The sequence below is a fragment of the Hermetia illucens genome, chromosome 1, assembly GCF_905115235.1.
Source record: "Hermetia illucens chromosome 1, iHerIll2.2.curated.20191125, whole genome shotgun sequence".
Lineage (NCBI taxonomy): Eukaryota > Metazoa > Arthropoda > Insecta > Diptera > Stratiomyidae > Hermetia > Hermetia illucens.
This window is the reverse complement of record NC_051849.1, coordinates 189,026,238-189,045,424: the sequence shown is the minus strand read 5'-3', so window position 1 is coordinate 189,045,424 and position 19,187 is coordinate 189,026,238. Positions and strand designations below refer to the sequence as shown.

The following is a 19,187-nucleotide window of genomic DNA, read 5'->3' as shown; positions in this document are numbered from 1 at the left end:
AGGTCGATCTGATGCCGAGAAAGATGCCTTCTGGCAACTCCTCGATGAAAAAAGTTGTCACGTGCCTGCTGATGACTATATCATTATTGCCGGCGACCTCATGTAGGTGAAAAGGCAGACGGTAACAGGTGCCATGCGGGAAAGGGGTTCGGAGCGCGCAATGAGGGTGGCGAGCGTATAATCGATTTTGCGGACACCCATGACCTTGTACTTATGAATACATGGTTCACCAAACGATTGTCTCACCTTCCCACATTTTATAGAAGGAATAATAAAACCTAAATCGACTATATTCTCATAAGGCGCCGACATTTTACCACTGTCACTGATTGCAAAGCCGTTCCCTATGAGACCATCGCGCCTCAATATCGACCGTTGATTGCCGTCCTGCGAATTAAGCCACCGATAAAACAGCGTGAGGAACGCACTGGCCCGCGGCGCATTAAACGTTGGCGATTTCGTGAGAAGAAAGAAGAATGAAGTGGAACCAAATAAAAGACATCATCCACAAAGCGGCCTCTGCAACCCCCGGGGTCACCAAGTCGAGCAAGCGGTACATCAACCGAGATACTTGGCTTTGGAATGATGATCTTGAAATGAAGGTCCGTGGAAAGAAACCCCTCTACCATAAATTTCTCGACGATAAAACGTTGGCCAATTGGCAAAGTTATAAGAATGCCAACCGGGTAGCAAAGAAAGCAGCGGACCATTGCAAAAATCTTTACGATAAACTGGACACTCGGAATGGCAAGAGAGATCTGTATCAACTTGCTAAAAGCCGTAACGAACGTACACAGGATATCAAACACTTCTATTGCGTTAATGACAATAACGATACTTTGCTTACCAACCGTCGAGCCGCAACGAACAGATGGCGAGAATACTTCGAACAGATTTCAACTGAAGAATTTGTTCATCCTCCACTTCCACAATCATTGCCGACATTTGGACCAGTTCCACCTGTCAGTGTAACTGGTGCTCAGAGGTGGCGGCGAGGAAGATGGGGCGGCAACCCTATCGGCCAAACCAAAACCAAGTGGTCGAGGAAAACTTCCATAGTGGTGGCACCGGGAGACGCTGTAATCACTTTGGTTTGCCGGCCGTGATTCAGTAGGCGAATGCTCCAAAGATCTAATCAGGGCGATCAGACCCGAGTCTGCACGGGGACTCATCTGAAGTGGCAAATTGATCACGAAACCTTACCAGGCGTATATTGGTACCATGGGAACCGGGAAAGCCCCTGGACTCTCATACTTCGGGTGAACTCCCGTTGTATGTGAGTACAGCTCGGTTATTTGCGGTTGGCCCCCCTAGTGGGAGTTTCATGGTGGTTGTGGTTGTGCTCAAGCGAGAAGAGACCTTCGGGTCTCGGCGTGGTGTTGCGCTTCAACAAAGGTGCCGTACTCCTTAGTTCGGTAGAGATTTAGCTAATTCTTGCATCCACCAGTATGAATGCTAAGCCATGCACTTGGTATAGACTGGTCCCGTTGTTGCTTGTCTCAGCGGGGCTCTGATTGTGGTCACAAAATCAATCTGCGTCTGAAGAGGACCGTAGGATTAAGTCTCCACGACAAGTACCTACGCTAAACACCCAAGAGCTTAACTGTCAGTGTAACTGAAGTTGAAAGATCTGACGACATCGTATCTGAGGTCTGGAAAGCGAAGAGGTTGCACCCAACACTGTGGCTCAGTGAATTTTTTAATCGAGTTATTCAGGAAGGAAGAACACCATCTGACTGGCAAGAAAGTACTACCACTGTTCCGATATGGAAAAAAAAAAGGTAGTCCAGCAGAATGTTCAAATTACCGTCCGATCCGGTTACTTTCCCATACCATGAAAATTTTACGACAACACTTAGTGCCAGAAGAACTCGTGCGCTGAGTTCAATTGCTCTACCACGATCCGAAAAGTAAAGTTCGAAGTATGGCGGGTGTTTCAAAACCGCTTCGTGTCTCTGTTGGTGTTCATAAAGGAAGCGCATTCACACCATTCCCCTTTGTTCTTGTTATGGACACCGTCATACTGCTTTATGCAGATGATGGTTTCCTCGCATCTGATAGCAAAAATGATCTGGAACAACTTGTCCAACAAGTCGGGAAACCTAGAAGCTAGACGCTTCCGGTATGAAAGGTTTTGTGTATTTCTTTTATAAAGAGATTTGGGTGTGCATTTGTCCCATTAGCATGTAGCACGTAAAATATGCATATATTATGTGAAAATATCCACTTTTAAGTGATATTGACATTCATAGTCTTGAATTTGCAGAGGAGCGACAGTTTTGACTTAGTATATCTTTGTTAGTAATAGTGCAATTTTCACCAAATTTTGTAGATTCATGCTCTATGCTGTAGCCTATCTGGAAAATTTTGTGATTCTATTGTGAACTTAAGGGAGGTTTTCCTGTCAATTACTAAAAAATATAGTAATGCACTAGTATTAACTTTATTTGAATAGGTATCCGTATAGAGGGTATTTCGGAGCCTAGGCACCATATAGTGGCATCCCCGATTTTATTTCAGATTTTTCGCTGGGTAGTTTCTGAGAATAAGTTCGTTAAAAAAATGATCACTTTCATCCCCCCGCACTCGCCACCTTTTCAACAAATGTCAAAACTAAGACCGGCTTCGAAAAGTACCAACCGAGACCTTTAATTTGATACCCCATATGACTATATTTGATGAAAAAAAAATTTACACCCTCTTTTTGCATGTACGGGGACCCCCCTTAAATTCGAAGTAAAAGAATGTAACTCACTATATGCGTGAGCGTTCACAGTTCCCACCTTTCTACCAAATTTGGTGCCAATCGCTACAACCGTCTCTGAGAAAAATGCGTGTGACGGACAGACAGACCGTAAACCGATTTTAATAAGGTTTTGTGTTTACACAAAATCTTAAAAATGGAATGGTGGCCTCGTGCAACACGGTCTCAAATTGACTCTAAACAAACTGAGTTTTTGACGACCGATCCCCATGAAACAGGCACAATCACTGTCAGCGGTAATGATCTGCTCAGAACTGAGTGTGACGTTCCACAACTGGTGTTCTTTGTGATCGACGTATCACCGAACGTCTCAAATCTAAAATTTACTGCAATGTAGTCCGTCCTGTCGCTCTCTATTGTTCTGAGTGTTGGCCGACTATAAAAGACAATGAACGGCGTCTTGCGGTAATGGAGATGAAGATGTTGCGTTGGACTAGTGACGTGACACGTTTTGATCACATCCGAAATGAGGATTTCCGCGATCGTTATGGGGTTTAATTGATCGTGGAAAAATTGCGCAAGAGGCGTCTTCGATGGTATGGTCGCGCAATTCGTGCTAACGAAAATTCACTTGCCAAGATTGGTCAGAACATCGAAGTCGATACTAAGCAGCCAAAAGGCAAGCCGAAACAACGGTGGCTTGATACGCTGGATAGGGATTTAAAAGCCTCGAGATTGCACCCAGATCAGGCATTCGATAGAGCCAAATGGCGAAACCGATCACGACGAGCCGACCCCGCTTGTGAACCGGACAAAGGCTGAAGAAAAGGAAGATACTAGAAAACCATTCTTGGGATCTTTAAATTAAAATTGGGACCCAAATCTAATTTTTGTGGACCTCCATTGGTCTATTCCATTGAGAGCGGCCGGAGCGGTTTAGCATGAGGACCAGAACACAACTATGTCAGAACAATGTATTTCCCCTGATAAGCCACCTTTCGAGTTTAAATTTTACAGTACATGAGACGGTCTGATTTTTAAGCTGTCTGAGAATCCAATTCTTCAAACGAAGGGTTCAATTTTGGACAGATTATAATTGTAATTGAGCTTAGCTCATAAAAGTGCGTCGAACTACTTCACAAAAACGCACAAATCATAGTAAGGACGAGCTATGATCATGGGGTAGGCTGAAGAAGCTCCTGGGATAGACTGGGGCATGCTTCTGTTCACAAGTATATATGTGCAGAGAAAAGAATGTAAGAAAGCAGAACTTTAATTGACGCAACCCTAGAGTATGTGAATATGTCCTAGCTTTCACCGTTTAAACTTTTATCATACTTAAATTACCTAGCCGCAGGTACATAGAGGAAGATGGCGTATCATGCAACCTGATTTCATCAACAAATGGATAGGTAACGATGAGCAGGCAATCTAGAAGCTATTCTGCTACATTTTCTTCTGCGTTTTGAATTGTAGGACGTTGATTAGATACTCAAAATTACTTCACAAGTAGAAAGCATTTCCCTCCCTTTACTTAGTGGTAGTTGCCTGATTTGTTGAGTAGTTAAAAGCATGAAACATGTGTAATATCTTTACGTTCGTTGTTCATATATGATTTACTATGTAGGAAGAGAAGTCTGCTTTATTCTCCTGTTTTATGGGGAGTGCTTTGCCGCGAACGGGCTTCTTAAAATATTCACGATATACCAACATCCTCATATTCTGCTTCGACTCCCTGAAGACACGTGGAGTATTCAATTAAATCAGACTCTTATATTGCAAATAATTTCCTATTTGTTCGGATCTAGATCTCGAACACAAGATTATGAATAATTTATTTAATTGGAAAGGCAAAATGGCGTTACAGCATTCAATTGAAAACAAAACCAAGTCTATCTAGAACATGCTTCATTCGAAAACACTAGGAAACCAGCTTGAATAGAAATTCTGATTAAATAAAGCATCGATAACACACTATCAAAATCAAAAGAAAAACAAAAGTGAAAAGTAAAAAGTAAAAAGCATTTTCAACCAATTAGCGCCAACTTGGAATTTATCAACAAACACAAAAATCGCTCTACAAATTAATAACATGACAGCGAAGAACAACAACTGACTTCGAGGAAGAACTAAACATTTTTCACATCAATTTCTAATCAACAACTCAACTACGAGCAATTTTCAAAATGTCATTCCAACAAGAGGATGTTAACGTACGAAAACGCTACTAAACTTGTCAGTCAACCTAAAAACTTACTCCAACGACTTTGCTCGGGACTTGGTGTTGAAAAAGGCGATTGGAATTGTTGCCAAATATTCCATTGTTGTTGCTGTTGTTGGTGTTGTTGTTGTTGTTGTAAGGGCGGAGGGTAGTTAGTGAAATTGAATCCACTGATGTCGTTGAAAAAGTTACTCGTGGTTTGGACGGTAGAGTTGTTGTTATTGGACAGGGCGCTACTGTTGTTTGTACTACTAAACAGATCTGACCGATAACTGAGATTGTTTGCGAACAAGTCACTAGTGCTACTGGTGTAGTTGTTGTTGATGGTCGCATTCTCGTAAATGCTGGGCTGATAAACTGATAAATAGAATAATTAAAATTAGGGGGTGTTTTTCTCTTGACTGAAAGATGAAAGTCCTAGACCTAGTTACGGTATGTATACTTTCAGATCAATTGAATTATGAAGGATATGTAAAACAAAACCTTCAGGACCACTATTTTATCTAAGGACCGGCCTCGATTAATGAGGGAGATCTATGATTTGATTGAATAACTAATGTTTTTATAATCAATATTCGATATGGTTATTACTATTATCGCCTTTCAGTTCCGTGACTTCGGTGTTCAGCTTCAGCTAGTGTAAAGTTCAGCTTCAATTGTAACTTGAGAGTTGTCCCCGTTGTATCCCCCTAACTGAGAGTATACCTACGTCCTAGGAGGTAGCCTTGAGAAAGCCTCTTAGTGAAGAGCGAACCGTGAGTGGCCGGAACACAGTGGGAGCCAAGGTGGTTGTTATGGCCACAGTATATCTAATAGTCAGTACCCAAACTCCGCTACAAAATTAAACCCGAAAATAAGGAAGCAGAAGTGTCTTCCATTCGTAAAACGAAGGGTGGTGGAGTCCTAGTCGAACTAGGCCCGAAGATAATAAATAAAGTTACGTTCTGTGAAGCATTCAATGGGCTTCTGGGAGAAAAAGCTTTGGTTTCTAGCCTGGAACTCACGTGCTCTCTGGAAATCGGAGATCTTGACTGTCTCACAGAAAAGAACGAGGTAGAAGAGGGCATCAAACGCGAATGTTCGGAGGTAACCAATGCCGGGATTGGTATCACCTCTGTGAACTCCCGAGGCCAAAAACTCGCTGTGGTGGAAGTTGCCGGGCAATCCGCGAGGAAGCTTGTAAACAGCAGGAAAGTAAGGATTGATTGGGTAGTGTGTAGGATACGATCCGGGCCGTCCCAACCAAATGTTACAGATGTTTGGATTACGGGCACACATCTGCAACCTGTCGGGGATCTGACACAAGGGCAACATGCCGTAAATGCGGTCAGGTGGGTTATAAAGCGAACATCAGCAATGAAGGGGAAAGTTGCGTCCTATGCAGGGATCGTGGCGCGACTGATGAGATCGTTGCGCACCCTGCGGGATCTGGGCGGTGTCCAATCTTCAGAGCAGAATTGGAAAGAGCTAGGACGCGGTTAATATGATTCGCATCCTACAAGTCAATATGCATCGGAGTGCAAACGCTCACGAGTTGCTAGCGCAGTTCGCTACGGAGACCGAAACTGATTTAGTACTCATCAGTGAGTAGTACCAAAACAAGGACCCAGTTTCATTGCACTCTGATATATCAGGTACCGCAGCCGGGTTCGGGACGGCACTCTCCTTAGGGAGGCCGAGGAAACGGCTTTGTCTGGATTCGGTGTTCAAGGATAACGTTTTTTGGTGTCTATCTTACGCCGAATGAGACGATGCTGGACTTTCGACGGAGGCTTGATGCTTTGGAGGACAAAAGTGAACACCAGGAGGTTTGTCGAAACTCTTGGAACAGGTGGAGGGTACTCCTAGGGGGTTATGAACCTGATAACGCATGCCTGCGGAGCCTCCATGCCCAGGAGGGCATCGAGACGTGGCAAACCTTCTATGTATTGGTGCACACTGGAAGTCGCAGAGTTCCGGAAGGAATGTCATAGATTCCGCCGCTTAAGACAACGTCTAAACGACCGGGAGGAGGCATGTACCATAATGACGGAGTACAAATCAGTCAAAAAGAGACTCCGACTCCGCGCAATAAACAAGTGCAAAGCTCCCTGTTGGCAAGATCTGGTCGACGAGGTGAATGGGGACCCGTTGGGACTCGGTTACAAACTGGTAACCCGAAAAATCTGAGCTCTGCGGAAACCCTGTTCACTTAAGGCCAATCAGATGGACCGCATTGTAAGGGCACTATTCCCTGCGCACCCTGTATGGAATGATGACGTCGGCGTGGAGAGCACCGAAGACTGTCCACTTTTCTCTATGAAAGAGTTGGAACAGCCAGTCCTCTCTATGAAAAGCCGGAAACTGCGCTTGAACGCAGTATAAAAATGCGTCGATCACAGCAGCGCCCAGCGAAAGGTGCAGCAAGACCTAAAACACCCTGCGAAAATCCAGGATGCCTAAATAAAGAGGAAGTCTTTGAAAGTGATGTCGCTGCCGGTGCGGGGATGGCAGCTTCAGTACCCTCTAGTATTCCTGTTCCAGAAAAAGCCTAGAGAAAATCGCTAGACCTGAGCAGATGGATCTACACACAGGCCGAGTGGGAGTGCAATCCATTGTCCTTGCTAAAGCCAAAGAGGAAAGACTTATTAGGAAATGTGTGACGATGGTGAAGCGCATGTGGTCGGAAAAGTTGCTCCTTAAGAACATCAGCAAGAGCTCGAAAAACGTAATGATGGAACTGGAAGAACTGCTGGATCGCATTTACTTCCACATATGGGCAGCAGGGGAGGATGCCTAAAAGGCAGGAAAACCCCGCTTTCCGTTCATAACACTATAACCGCCACCCCGATCCCAAACAGTCCACTGCAGAACGAACTGGGGAAAAGATGTGGCCAGGTAGGTTACCAAACAAAGACTTGCGACAAAAAAATAGAATCGCGTTCTTTGCAGAGTATCCGGTTAGAGCATTGCACACACTACGGGCTCGGGGCAGTGTCCAGTCTTCAGGGCAGAACTGGAAAGTGCTAACTGCGACTGACTTGCGTCTATGTTATTTATCTTAGCTCTGGAGCATGGTATCCACAAGGGACCAGAAATAGTTAAAGTTGGCAGCGCTATATGTCAGGCGGATTCCTACTGTGAAAGATATACATATTTCTTGAACTCACTGAAATCAACGTTAGAATTAACGAAGAGAAAGTAGAATGCATGATCAATACGACAGAACCTCACAATAAACGACTTCAACTTCAACATTTAGATTAAAACAAACATGTAGCATTTCAGAAATATCGCCAAGCCATGTGACTTCGTGGATTAAGGAGGCAAATTCAATCAAAATGTATACCGTCCCGATATTCTTGAAGCCCTGGTACTTTCTTGGGTCCAGCAGCACTTTGGCGATGCAGAACAGACATTTTAACAAGACTGCATCGACTCAAAAAACGAAACAAATGCGCTGGAGGAACGCTTTCCCAAAATGAACGCCCTCTTCACCGAATCGAAATCAGATAAATGACAGTCTATGGTCGATTTCGGACACTGAAATACGGGCTTACGTTAAGCGTCACAAAGGTTTGAGGTTTCTGACGTAATCTCTCTGTGAGTGGAATCATCTATCGCTAGACGAGTTGTAGCGTACGTGCTCCGGCAGACATTCGCCTGTCTACTTGGTGAGACAGACACAGACATTTGCACAGACAGAGGTGTTTGTCTGACAGACGTTTGCCTGAAATAGATATTTACCTAACCCAGCACAAATATTTATCTGTGTGTTATCTCAGGAAAAATAAAAATTTTTCCGAGCCAAATATAGTAATAACAGTACAGTGTGGGGAATCTGGTACATGACATATGGACACCGCAAGGATTCCCAAATATGCACGAAAAACAAAGCTCAAGAAACTTGAACGGCGGGAAAACTACGAAAATGACGGGGGGATTCATTCATTCAAAAAAGTGTAAGTGATTTGCTTTAGATTAAACTATTGAAACCAAAGAAGAGGACGCTTATTAAACAAACTGAGCATTGATTGCGGATGAATCAATGAGTTTACCTTAAAAACTTGAGGGCATGGGAACGACAAGGTTTTATGTCACATTTCAATGCAATCTGAATAGGTCCCGAAGTTTCGAATCTATAGTTTTTGAAATAACGCCGTTGTTATGTGCAAGAAAGAAAAAAATGAATGATTTAAATTCATTAACTACTATCAAGGAATTATCACGGCAAAAAATACGCTTTCAATTCAATTTTAAGGAATAAACTGTTCCAAACCCCCCGTTCAGATTAAACCCATAAAATTATCTGAGTGAATATTCCATAATATCTAACAATCCTATTGAAGACAATTTGATTCTTGTCTATCAAAGCGAGAATCCATAAAACCACCTGATCAAATTGCTTTGCAGCATCACTTCGATAAATTTGCATCCAAAATGCAATAACCATAACGTTGCACTGAACAGAAGACCGTGAATATATGCATAGCCGCATGGATGTGGATCCTACAATGAAAGGCGCTATTTGCATTCATACATACTCGTACATAGCATATAATAAAGCATGAACCATGCATGCTACAGTTGAGTACCTCTCACATACTCTAAATCCGATGGAAATCACCTTTCCTGTGAATAAGGCAGGAGAGTCCAACTGTTGCTGTCACCATAATTATAGGCAACGGTTGGAACATCCTTAAAGGACAATGAGAGCAAAACTGTGATATGTATCAATCGAGAGGCTCGTTTAGTTTTCAATTAAACGAGAAATGGAGTTTTCGGCCAATTTACATGAAGCAATGTGTTGGAGGATGTTATTTAGATATCGATTTGACTGGGTGTGGAATTCGCACGATTGATTCAAAGATATTTTAAGGATTGTTTATGGCGAGTCTATCAACTTTAAAAAAAGAAGGTGAACTTATGCGAAAATATATTCCCTAATTTTTTTCTGAGATGAGAACCTGTCATATGTTTTGCCAGCTGTCTACTTCAAAGGGGCAAATTGATCCTTAGTAGAACTGTGACTTACACTTATGACCAGATATCTATCAAATGTCGGACTCATATCAGGACTTCGTTGGACTACAACCAAAATTTTAAAGTTGAATCTTTGAAGATTTGCCATGAGTCACTGGAGGGCGGAAGCCTTATGAAGTTAGATTGATAGGTGCGCTGTCCGAGGTGATTCAGCGCTGGAATAAACCAAGTTTTCCGAACTGGTATCAGGAAAACTTCCAGTTTTATTATTAAATATTACTTGATAGTGGCAAGCATGCTACAAGGATGCACCTAGATTCGAATGATTTCAATACTGATTGTACACAAGGAGAAGGTGATCATCTTCGCTAACCTACCAATTAGAAGGAATTTTTTTATATATGATAGAATCATAGGGAGAAAAACCGAGCCCGAAATGAAAATCGTGCTAGCCCGTCCGATATTTTTCGACCCCTCTTTTCGACGGCAAGGCAAGGGGATCGAGAATTGAAAAAAGGCCGCTCAAATGTGTATGATGGTGCGCCTCCGCAGGCCGGGTATCCAGAACGACGCACTCTTTTAGCAATCGAACCAATAAATACGAGCCATACGATCGAGTAGACAACAAAGATTAACATAGTGCTCCGCCCGATAAAGTCAGTGGAACTGCCCTTAGGTTTTGGCAGGCCTGCACGGTCAACTTAGGCAGTTGTCTTCAGGTAGTAGACCCTAAGCAATTCGGCTAATCACTTTGTCCATCTCTTATTTCAAATCTCGGCTAAGCACTCAACATATGGCCCAAGAGTCGCTAGGTTCCTAGCCCAGCCTAAATTTTGTACCAACGAATTGAAGCCTTGGGTAATCGCCTGTTGCAGCTCGTAACTTGGTTTTGGTGTATCAGATAGAGATACATCAATTGCTTTGTTCCCGGGGGAGCTTCATGCGCACTTGGCTTCATCTTCTAAATTTCGGGTTACATGCCTTTCCCCATGAAGTATGTGTTCTTAAGCCCCGTTTCTTCGATATCGCTAGCATACCTCAAAAACTTCTAATTTTCGTGTTTGTCTTGAGACTTATAATCTCGTAATTGCGGAGTGTCATTCTCAGCTGAGTGTTAAGTGATAATTTCTTTGTTCAATTTATTTTGAAGAATTTTGGATATTCTTTACTTTTCGCTAGACTGAAAGGACATATGATATACGACAGATGGAATGCGTAGCCAATTAGCTTAAATGAGCTGTGCCTACCCCGCCTTCAATGTTTCATCGTCACCCTGTTCTCTGATTCTTGAATTCTCACGATTCCCTTTTGTTTGTTTGTTTGATTTGGTTATCACGAAGTATAACTCTATGATCGGGAGCACTTGCCTAATGTCTCTTCTTTCAAGAATGCATCGTTTGCAGGATTTTTTTTGCGCACAAGTGACAAACTTTGGGGTTGAGATGGTACTTTACTATATATGAGCTTTACGGGTTCAATGTATGGAGTTGAATATTTTGGGGGGAAAATATTCAACAAGCAGCGGATTATTTTTGCTGTTCTGTATACTATCTATTCCTTGCATTCATATTGGTGGGCCTCTGATACATCATGAAAACCACAGAAGGAGAATTGTGTCTAAGTTGAACAGAGTTCGTGCCCATTGGGGCCGCATAATCTACCTTCCCATGTGCACACGCAGAAACGCTACACGTGTACCTTTGAGATTCTACGGAAGAATTCCTTCCCAGGATGGCCAATATTTAGTCTCAGCGTCACACTGGAGACTGAATCAAAAATACGGCCGCCACTGCTATCTCATATTTACAGAGCGCAAGATGCGTTAGCTGACTTTGACCGCCATAGATCTTTGTGGGTCCCCCCTCAACAACAAGAAATTCCCTTCATCAGGATAGATACCTCGCCGGCTACTCCATACATTCCTCCTTCGGCTGATTAGATGCCAGCGTATCTAGAAACGCTGGCGTAAGAGCGACTGCATGAAGAGTAGTCAAAGTTCAACTCTCTACTATAAGGAACAAAAAGTAGACCAACACTTATCACTTCTACTGCACAATTGCCAGCCCTTCTGAAGTTACTAGTTCATTCACAAAGCCCACTCACTGTTGGCATATCGATTAGTGTATATCATTCACTCGGAGAATATAAATTTCTCCGGCTAGCCAGTTCTCGTTGAGCGTTTTCTTCTCCAAGTGAAGATCCTCTCCCAATCCAATCTGGTGGTAAATTTCGACCAATTATGCAAGCATGTGCATATGCTGTTTGCGCATAGAGCTTTGGACTACTACCGGAAATACGCGGAATACGCGACCACGCATTGATTATACTACCAGTTTGTTGACAGCCGTCACTGGGAGTATCTGAAGACAACTCTCTGAATGCGTTTTCGGGATCCAATATTAGAGTAAAACGTCTGAGAACTAATCCGGCAGAGAAAACAGACAGGGATGCAGGGACGAGGGATGGAGAGAAGGGATGCTCTCAGAAACGTTGCGAAGAGGCTTATTGTCAAAAACACAACGGGCCACACGCCATTTCCCAGCGACGACCATGTACAAGTTAAAAAGGCATGTGCAATGCTCGGAACTGCACCTTACTCATTTGAAGGAGCTGATTTCTTGGACTGACATTAGATTCATAGAAAACGAATTTGTGGAAGTTAAGGTAGAATAAATCCATCTAAATAACAGTGGCAGAATTGTTTAGGGGAGCGTCGCAGTTTCTGCTAGTTATTGTATCGCCCTTTTTTTTCTCTCTGCGGCAAGCGATGGCACCATCTATTCATCGGATTTAAAGCCGCCTATGATAGCATAGCCAGGGTAAAACTATACACGGCCATGAGAGAATTCGGTATCCCAATGAAATTGATAAGACTGACTAGGCTGTCCCTGACCAATGTGCGAGGCCAGATAAAAGCAGCAGGTTCACTCTCAAGACCATTCGACATCAACAACGGTCTAAGACAAGGGGATACCCTATCATGAGTCCTCTTTAACCTGACCCTCGAAAAAGTGATCCGTGATGCTGAGGTAAATGCAAGAGGTACGATCCTCTTCAAGTCCACCCAACTACTGGCCTATGCTGACGATATCGATACCATGGAAAGAACGACCCGAGACGTACAAACTGCCTTCATCCAGATCGAGCAGGCGGCGCGAGATCGTGGGCTGCACATCAATGAAGGCAAGACAAAATATATGGTCGCAACGTCAGCACCAAAAACCAACCAACCAACAACATCAAACCGCACTGGTCAAACAGGAAGAATAAGGATAGGAGAATACAACTTTGAGACCGTTGACAATTTCTCCTATCTAGGGTCGAAAATCACAACCGATAACAACTACGATGATGAAATCCGCGCACGGTTGTTGTCAGCCAATAGAGCCTATTTCAGCTTACAAAGACTGTTCCGCTCGAAACGTCTCACCATAGGGTCAAAGTTCTTACTGTACAAGACAATGATCTTGCCAGTCCTCATATATTTCTCGGAGACTTGGGTTGTTAACAAGAAAAATTGCGAACTCTTAGCCGCGTTCAAGAGAAGAATCCTCCGAAGAATTTTTCGCCCCCTACATGAAGATGGATGTGAAATCTATGAGCGATACCATGACCTTCAGGTTGTGGATAAAATCCTACTCAATAGGTTACGGTGGGCGGGTCACTTAAGCCGCATGAGTGAGGATGATTCAGCCTGGAAAGTCTATAAGGGCAATATCTATGGTAGAAAAAGAAAACGAAGCAGACCCTGCCTGAGATGGAGCAATGGCGTGGGTCAGAAGGCCAGACAGCGTTTTGGGGATATCGAAATGGTAGACCTCCGCGCAAAACCAGGATGTCTGGAGTTCTTTATTAAGGCAGGCCCAGACCGGATACCGGTTATTTCGCCGTTGATAATGATGATGAAGGTAGAATAAATCCATCTACATAACAGTAGCAGAATTGTTTAGGGGAGCGTCGCCGTTTCTGCTAGAGTTATTATAACGCCCTCAAATACTAATGTGGACGTTGCACCTTATCAAGAAACTGAGGAACTCGACTGGCAGTGGAAGAAGTCAGAGCGTCCAGTTGACACACAAGCGCGGCGAACTGACTACCATAGACTTGTCACTGCCACCGATGATTTTAAGAAAACAGATGCTTTCGACTCCGAGGCCGCTGAACAAGATTGAAATAATATAAAGCGGCCAGAGAAATATTTTCAAGATAGCAGAGGTGATGATTGAATATATTCAAGAGGAATACACGCTTTCGTAAAGTAGCTGTGATCGAAGCACCTGCACCTTATCCAAAGCGCATGAGTTCGATTAGGAGAAATCGAGGGGATCGGCTGATCTGCCCAACAAGAAGGGCGGGACTTATTTTGAAGGACGTCACCGCCTATTGATTTCTTAGTTACAGCCCGAGTTTTGAGATGCTGTAGGCTTATTGGGAATGTTACGAAACAATACATTTCAAAGGAGATGTTTCTCTTAATTTATTCAAAATTAAATTGAACCAAGTAGGTCGTTACTCCAGAGATTCGCTTATTAATAATTTATTTTTTTCTTTGGTTTGTTTTTCTTGTTTATTTTTTATTTAATTTACTCAACGTAATAGTCATACAACAAAAGAGAAGTTCCATCTTCAATAACAATGGCCAGAAAACTCTGATGCAGAGAGGGGACTTCGAAGGTAGCGCTTCATTTATAACTAAGGCAGGAGAGGAATGTAATCCGTCCCCACTTTGATTTGGATAGGTCTACTTTTGTGGTTGTCCATAGCCAATAGTTATCAGTTTGCCCATCCTCTACTTAAACGTTTATTGCAGGATCCCTTTGTAAAGGAAATAGGATTAAGGGAACGCGACCATATATGATCAACCTCGATTTCTTAGAGAGTATGGAAACATCACTTATTTTTCTTGGAAGATAAACACAACATGCTTTTTGTTTAGAGTTGTCATCTTAAGATTTGATGCCATGCCAATGATACAGTATAGAGAATGATCGGTAAAGAGTATTGAACTGACACTATGAGCCAAGTCTATAAGGCCAATATCTATGGTAGAAAAAGAAGACGAGGCAGACCCTCCCTAAGATGGAGCGATGGCGTAGATCAGGGCGCCAGACAGCTATAAGGGATATCGAATTGGTGGGGGATGTCTGGAGTTCCTTATTAAGGCAGGCCTAGACCGGATACCGGTTGTTGCGCCATTGATGATGACGACTATGAGCCAAATTAGTTAGTTCTTTGGGGACTCGGCCAGCTCTTCCATAACATCGAGTAGCTTAGAACTTCCATTCATGTCAGAATGTCCGCCATTGAACAAAGTAAAAGAATAATTTAAAAAGGGCTAAACAAAGTCTGTTGAAATATTATTTTATTCTTGAACCGACAATTTGTTAATTATTTTTCAACACTTCGGAAAAATTCCCCAAGAACTAGGCAAGTACATGCCAATTTTCAAGTTCGACTACTAACCAGCTTATAAAATGCAAGAATCGAAAAATAATATTTTTGCCCCAAAATTCATAATTTTATCACCTTCAGTCACAATGACGATGATATCATGTCAAGATTTTTGTAAATTTGATTTGAATACAGTGAAGTGATTTTTTCGGAGGAAACTACCCAGACCGTTTATCACTTGCATTTTAACAATTTAAATAAATCTAAACGTATCATTGTTGTCCTTCGCTATTTCTGCTTCCTGATTAAGTGATTATTTAAAGGATAAATATGACATGATATTAAAGAAATGTAAATTAGAGTCAAGTTTGTGAATTATTCAGAGATTGTAAAATCTAGTCTAATCTTCTTAGCATGGATGACAAATTTATCTAAATTATTTCGAGTATTTAGATAGATTCAAAATATTCAGTTAGGCTGAGATAACTCACTGGGGAGCATACCTACTATGTAAACTGGAAGAAACATGTGAATATTCGAGAAAGTTGCATAATCCAGTTAATATTCATAAAAAGATAATTCCCTTACCTGCAGCATTATAGATAGACGCATGATCAAAATCTGCAAAATTAGCATTTGCGTTTGATATTGAGCTCGAATTGCTATTTCCATTCACTGTTGGTGCGGCTGCGTTGGCAGTTGTTTCGCCATTACTGAAATTGTGTCCGTTCGTTCCGTTCTGATGAATCTTAAATCCATTCAAGGAATTCGCCTGTGATTTATTAGATGCATTTGCACTGACGGCAGCACCACTGGTAACAGCATTAAAGATATTCGCTGACCCGAAATCCGCAACAAACTCTGAATCCGGTGTGAATTTATTACTTAGAAAATTCGAATTATCTGAATTCTGAACGTTGAGGCTATTCTTGTTACTTATTTGACAATTATTTAGATGATTTGTTAGAGGATTCAAGCCGCCATTTGTTAGGTGACTAGTATTAGAGTTAGTGTTGCCGCCGTTGATTACGTTATTATTGTTCTGTAGCTTATTTGCAGATGATGATGTTGAGTCGAAGAAACCATTTTCATCCGGTGTGAATTGATTTTGAAAATTATTATACCTATTTTGTTGTCGACTACTATTAGTACTACTAGAACTACTATTAATAGAATTATTAGAGAGATGCAGCGTTGACGGCGGCGCTAATGCAATATTCTTTAGATTATTCTCAGCCACTTGTTTCGAACTGTTATTGTTAAGATGAATGTTACTATTTCCATTTAAATGAATTCCATTACTCGTTCCATTTACAGTGTTTCCATTCATCGTAGGCGGTGCCTTCGTTGCAGCATTATTTGTTAACGATTTCAAAGGACTAGCAGGCTCCAAGTAATAACGTTTTCTTTCGTATTTGTCTATCATAAGCTCTCTTTGATCCTGATGAATAATTCGTTTTGGATCCCACAATCCAAGCCATGTCTTCGCGCAAACGTCATTTCCGTGCGATTTTAAGAATTCAATTTCCTCTGGCGTAAATGTTGCCATTGATATTGATTTGACACGATGGGGAGGTGTAAGGCCACGTCTGAAATAAAAAGATGGAAACAAATTTAAGGATATTGCGTATGCTACCAATAGATATGCGAAAATTCATTGGATTTAAGTCTAGATATAATATAGGTTGATACTTATATACATATGTGAAGAAGCTTTGCATCATTATGAAAATTTTCGGCACTTTAACGCTAAACTGCATGATATTAGGACACCCAAGCTTTAGCAGAGTATGGAACTATGGGCTAGAAGGAATACTGAAACAAGGCAACTAAATCAACCATTCAACTGCAGTTAATTTCCCCCTTACCTGATAGCTAAGGAGCCTAAATATTGCTCGTTCATTCCGGCCCATATCTGGGGATTTAGAGAAACACAATGGAAAAACTAAAGCGAATGTATAACGGACAATCTACACTCCACGTCCAAATGTTTTAAGTTAAACGGGCTCTAAGGAAGTGCCAAGCGATGACATTTTTGAAAAGTTTGGGTGCAAGCCCTAAGCGAGGGGTCCGTGGACCAGGAAAGAGGGAGTAGGTTGCTCCCCATTTGGTCTGGTCCAGCATTAAGTTGATGCGGACTTAGGACTCCATCATTCTCAAAAAATATTCTAAGGAAGTGTTATGAATTCAATATCGATACGCACTAGATATACTATCAATATACATACATACGATGATATAATGTTTGAATAATCATTAACGACGAACTGATCCACAGATTCAAAATTGACTCAGACCGAAAACGGGATGCAATCGGGCCATACTCTTCAACCTAGGCCTGGAGAATGTCATAAGAAAAATACCCATCGACAACGCAGCATTACTATTGTCGAACTCCAACAAAAGAGTAGGGTACGCTGATAATATATACATTGCGTCACATTCTATACCTAACGCTACAGTACATTAACCTGGAGAAAGCAGCAAAATAAGTCAGACTTGAGGGAGAGAAGAGAGAAGAGAAGGAATAGGCAAAATATGTCGATGGGGAACTATAACTTGAACAAGTCGGGAAATCGAAAGTTAGACGCTTCAGGTATGAAAGGTTTTGTGTATTTCTTTTATAAAGAGATGCATATATTATGGAAAATATATAATACATTTTCAAGTGATATTGACATTCATAGTCTTGAATTTGCAGAGAAGCGACAATTTTGACCTAGTATAACTTTGTTAGTAATAGTGTAATTTTCACCAAATTCGGCAGGATCATGCTCTATGCTATAGCCTATATTACTGCAATATATGATTTTAGGGTGAACTTAAGGGGGGTTTTCCTGTCAATTACTAAAAATTATGGTAATGTACTATTATTAACTTTATTTGATGGAGGGTATTTCGGAGCCTAGGCACCATATCGCGTCAGCCCCCTGATTTTTTTCAGATTTTTCGGTTGGGTAGTTTCTGAGAATGGGTTCGTTAAAAAAATGATCATTTTCAACTCCCCGCACTCCCCACTTTTCGAACAAATGTCAAAACTAAGACATGCATCGAGAAGTACTTATCAAGACCTTTCATTTGATACCCCACATGTGTTTACACAAAACCTTGAAAACGGAGACTATTTTATTCAGTGAACAGCTCAATCAGAATCGGAAGAATACCATGATAAAATCTAAAAATATGCACCAAAATCTCTATTTGATCTATGTTTATGCACGGATACGAGACGTTGACCTCAACGCAAAGTTTGGAATAAGCTATCTTTATGTTTAAACGAAGTACTACGATGGTGGTCTGAAAAGTTTCCGATCTAACAATGATGCATAGTTTCCTTGCAAGTTTACACATTTCTCCCAGCGATGTTCTCATCTCTTTAACCCGTCCAAATAATACTCGGCGTCTTTCTCTGCAAAATAATTGTTTACGAAGGTGTTGCCCTCCTCATGTGACGAAATTCCCTGTCCTCCGAGTGCAATTTTTGGATAAGGAGTCGCTTGGGGCTAATCTGCTGAATAAGGACAGTGATCAAGGAACCATAATTAGTAAATTTTCGCCATGGCAACAACGCATTTTCTTGATGAAACAGAATTTTTTTTTTTCGAATTTGGCCGTTTTTCCGCAATTTCTGTAATGATACGTGGTATGCTCCTGTAATGGTTTTTCCTGTTTGAAGATAATCGTAAGATAACTCCATGACTATCCCAAAAAATAGTCGCCATCACTTTCCCGACCGAACAAACAGTTTTTGCTTTCTTGGAGCCGTTTCCCCTTCGTAGTCCACTGTTTTCACTGCATTTTTCTTTCCAGCGTAATGTATCCAAATTTCATCTACAGTAATTAATCCTCGCCCAAACTGTGATTTATTGCGCATAAACCAGCGCATAACGTTCATTCGAGCAAACGCGG

At 41.8% G+C, this 19,187-nt stretch overlaps 1 protein-coding gene across 3 annotated transcripts in view; it reads right to left on the bottom strand.

The window, feature by feature from the left end:
• The window catches only part of LOC119650888 (arf-GAP domain and FG repeat-containing protein 1), a 194,059-nt gene that overhangs the window by 22,758 nt on the left and 152,114 nt on the right, over positions 1 to 19,187 (bottom strand). The window contains exons 2-4 of one of the 3 annotated variants that reach the window (XM_038054082.1): positions 16,581 to 16,867; positions 15,867 to 16,139; positions 4,962 to 5,282 (exon numbers count right to left, since the gene is read on the bottom strand). In XM_038054082.1, the coding sequence (XP_037910010.1) occupies positions 4,962 to 5,282; positions 15,867 to 16,139; positions 16,581 to 16,867 (881 nt within the window). Of the gene's footprint in view, positions 1 to 4,961; positions 5,283 to 15,866; positions 16,868 to 19,187 lie in introns of all 3 variants that reach the window. The other 2 variants (XM_038054068.1, XM_038054075.1) reach the window with 2 other exon arrangements.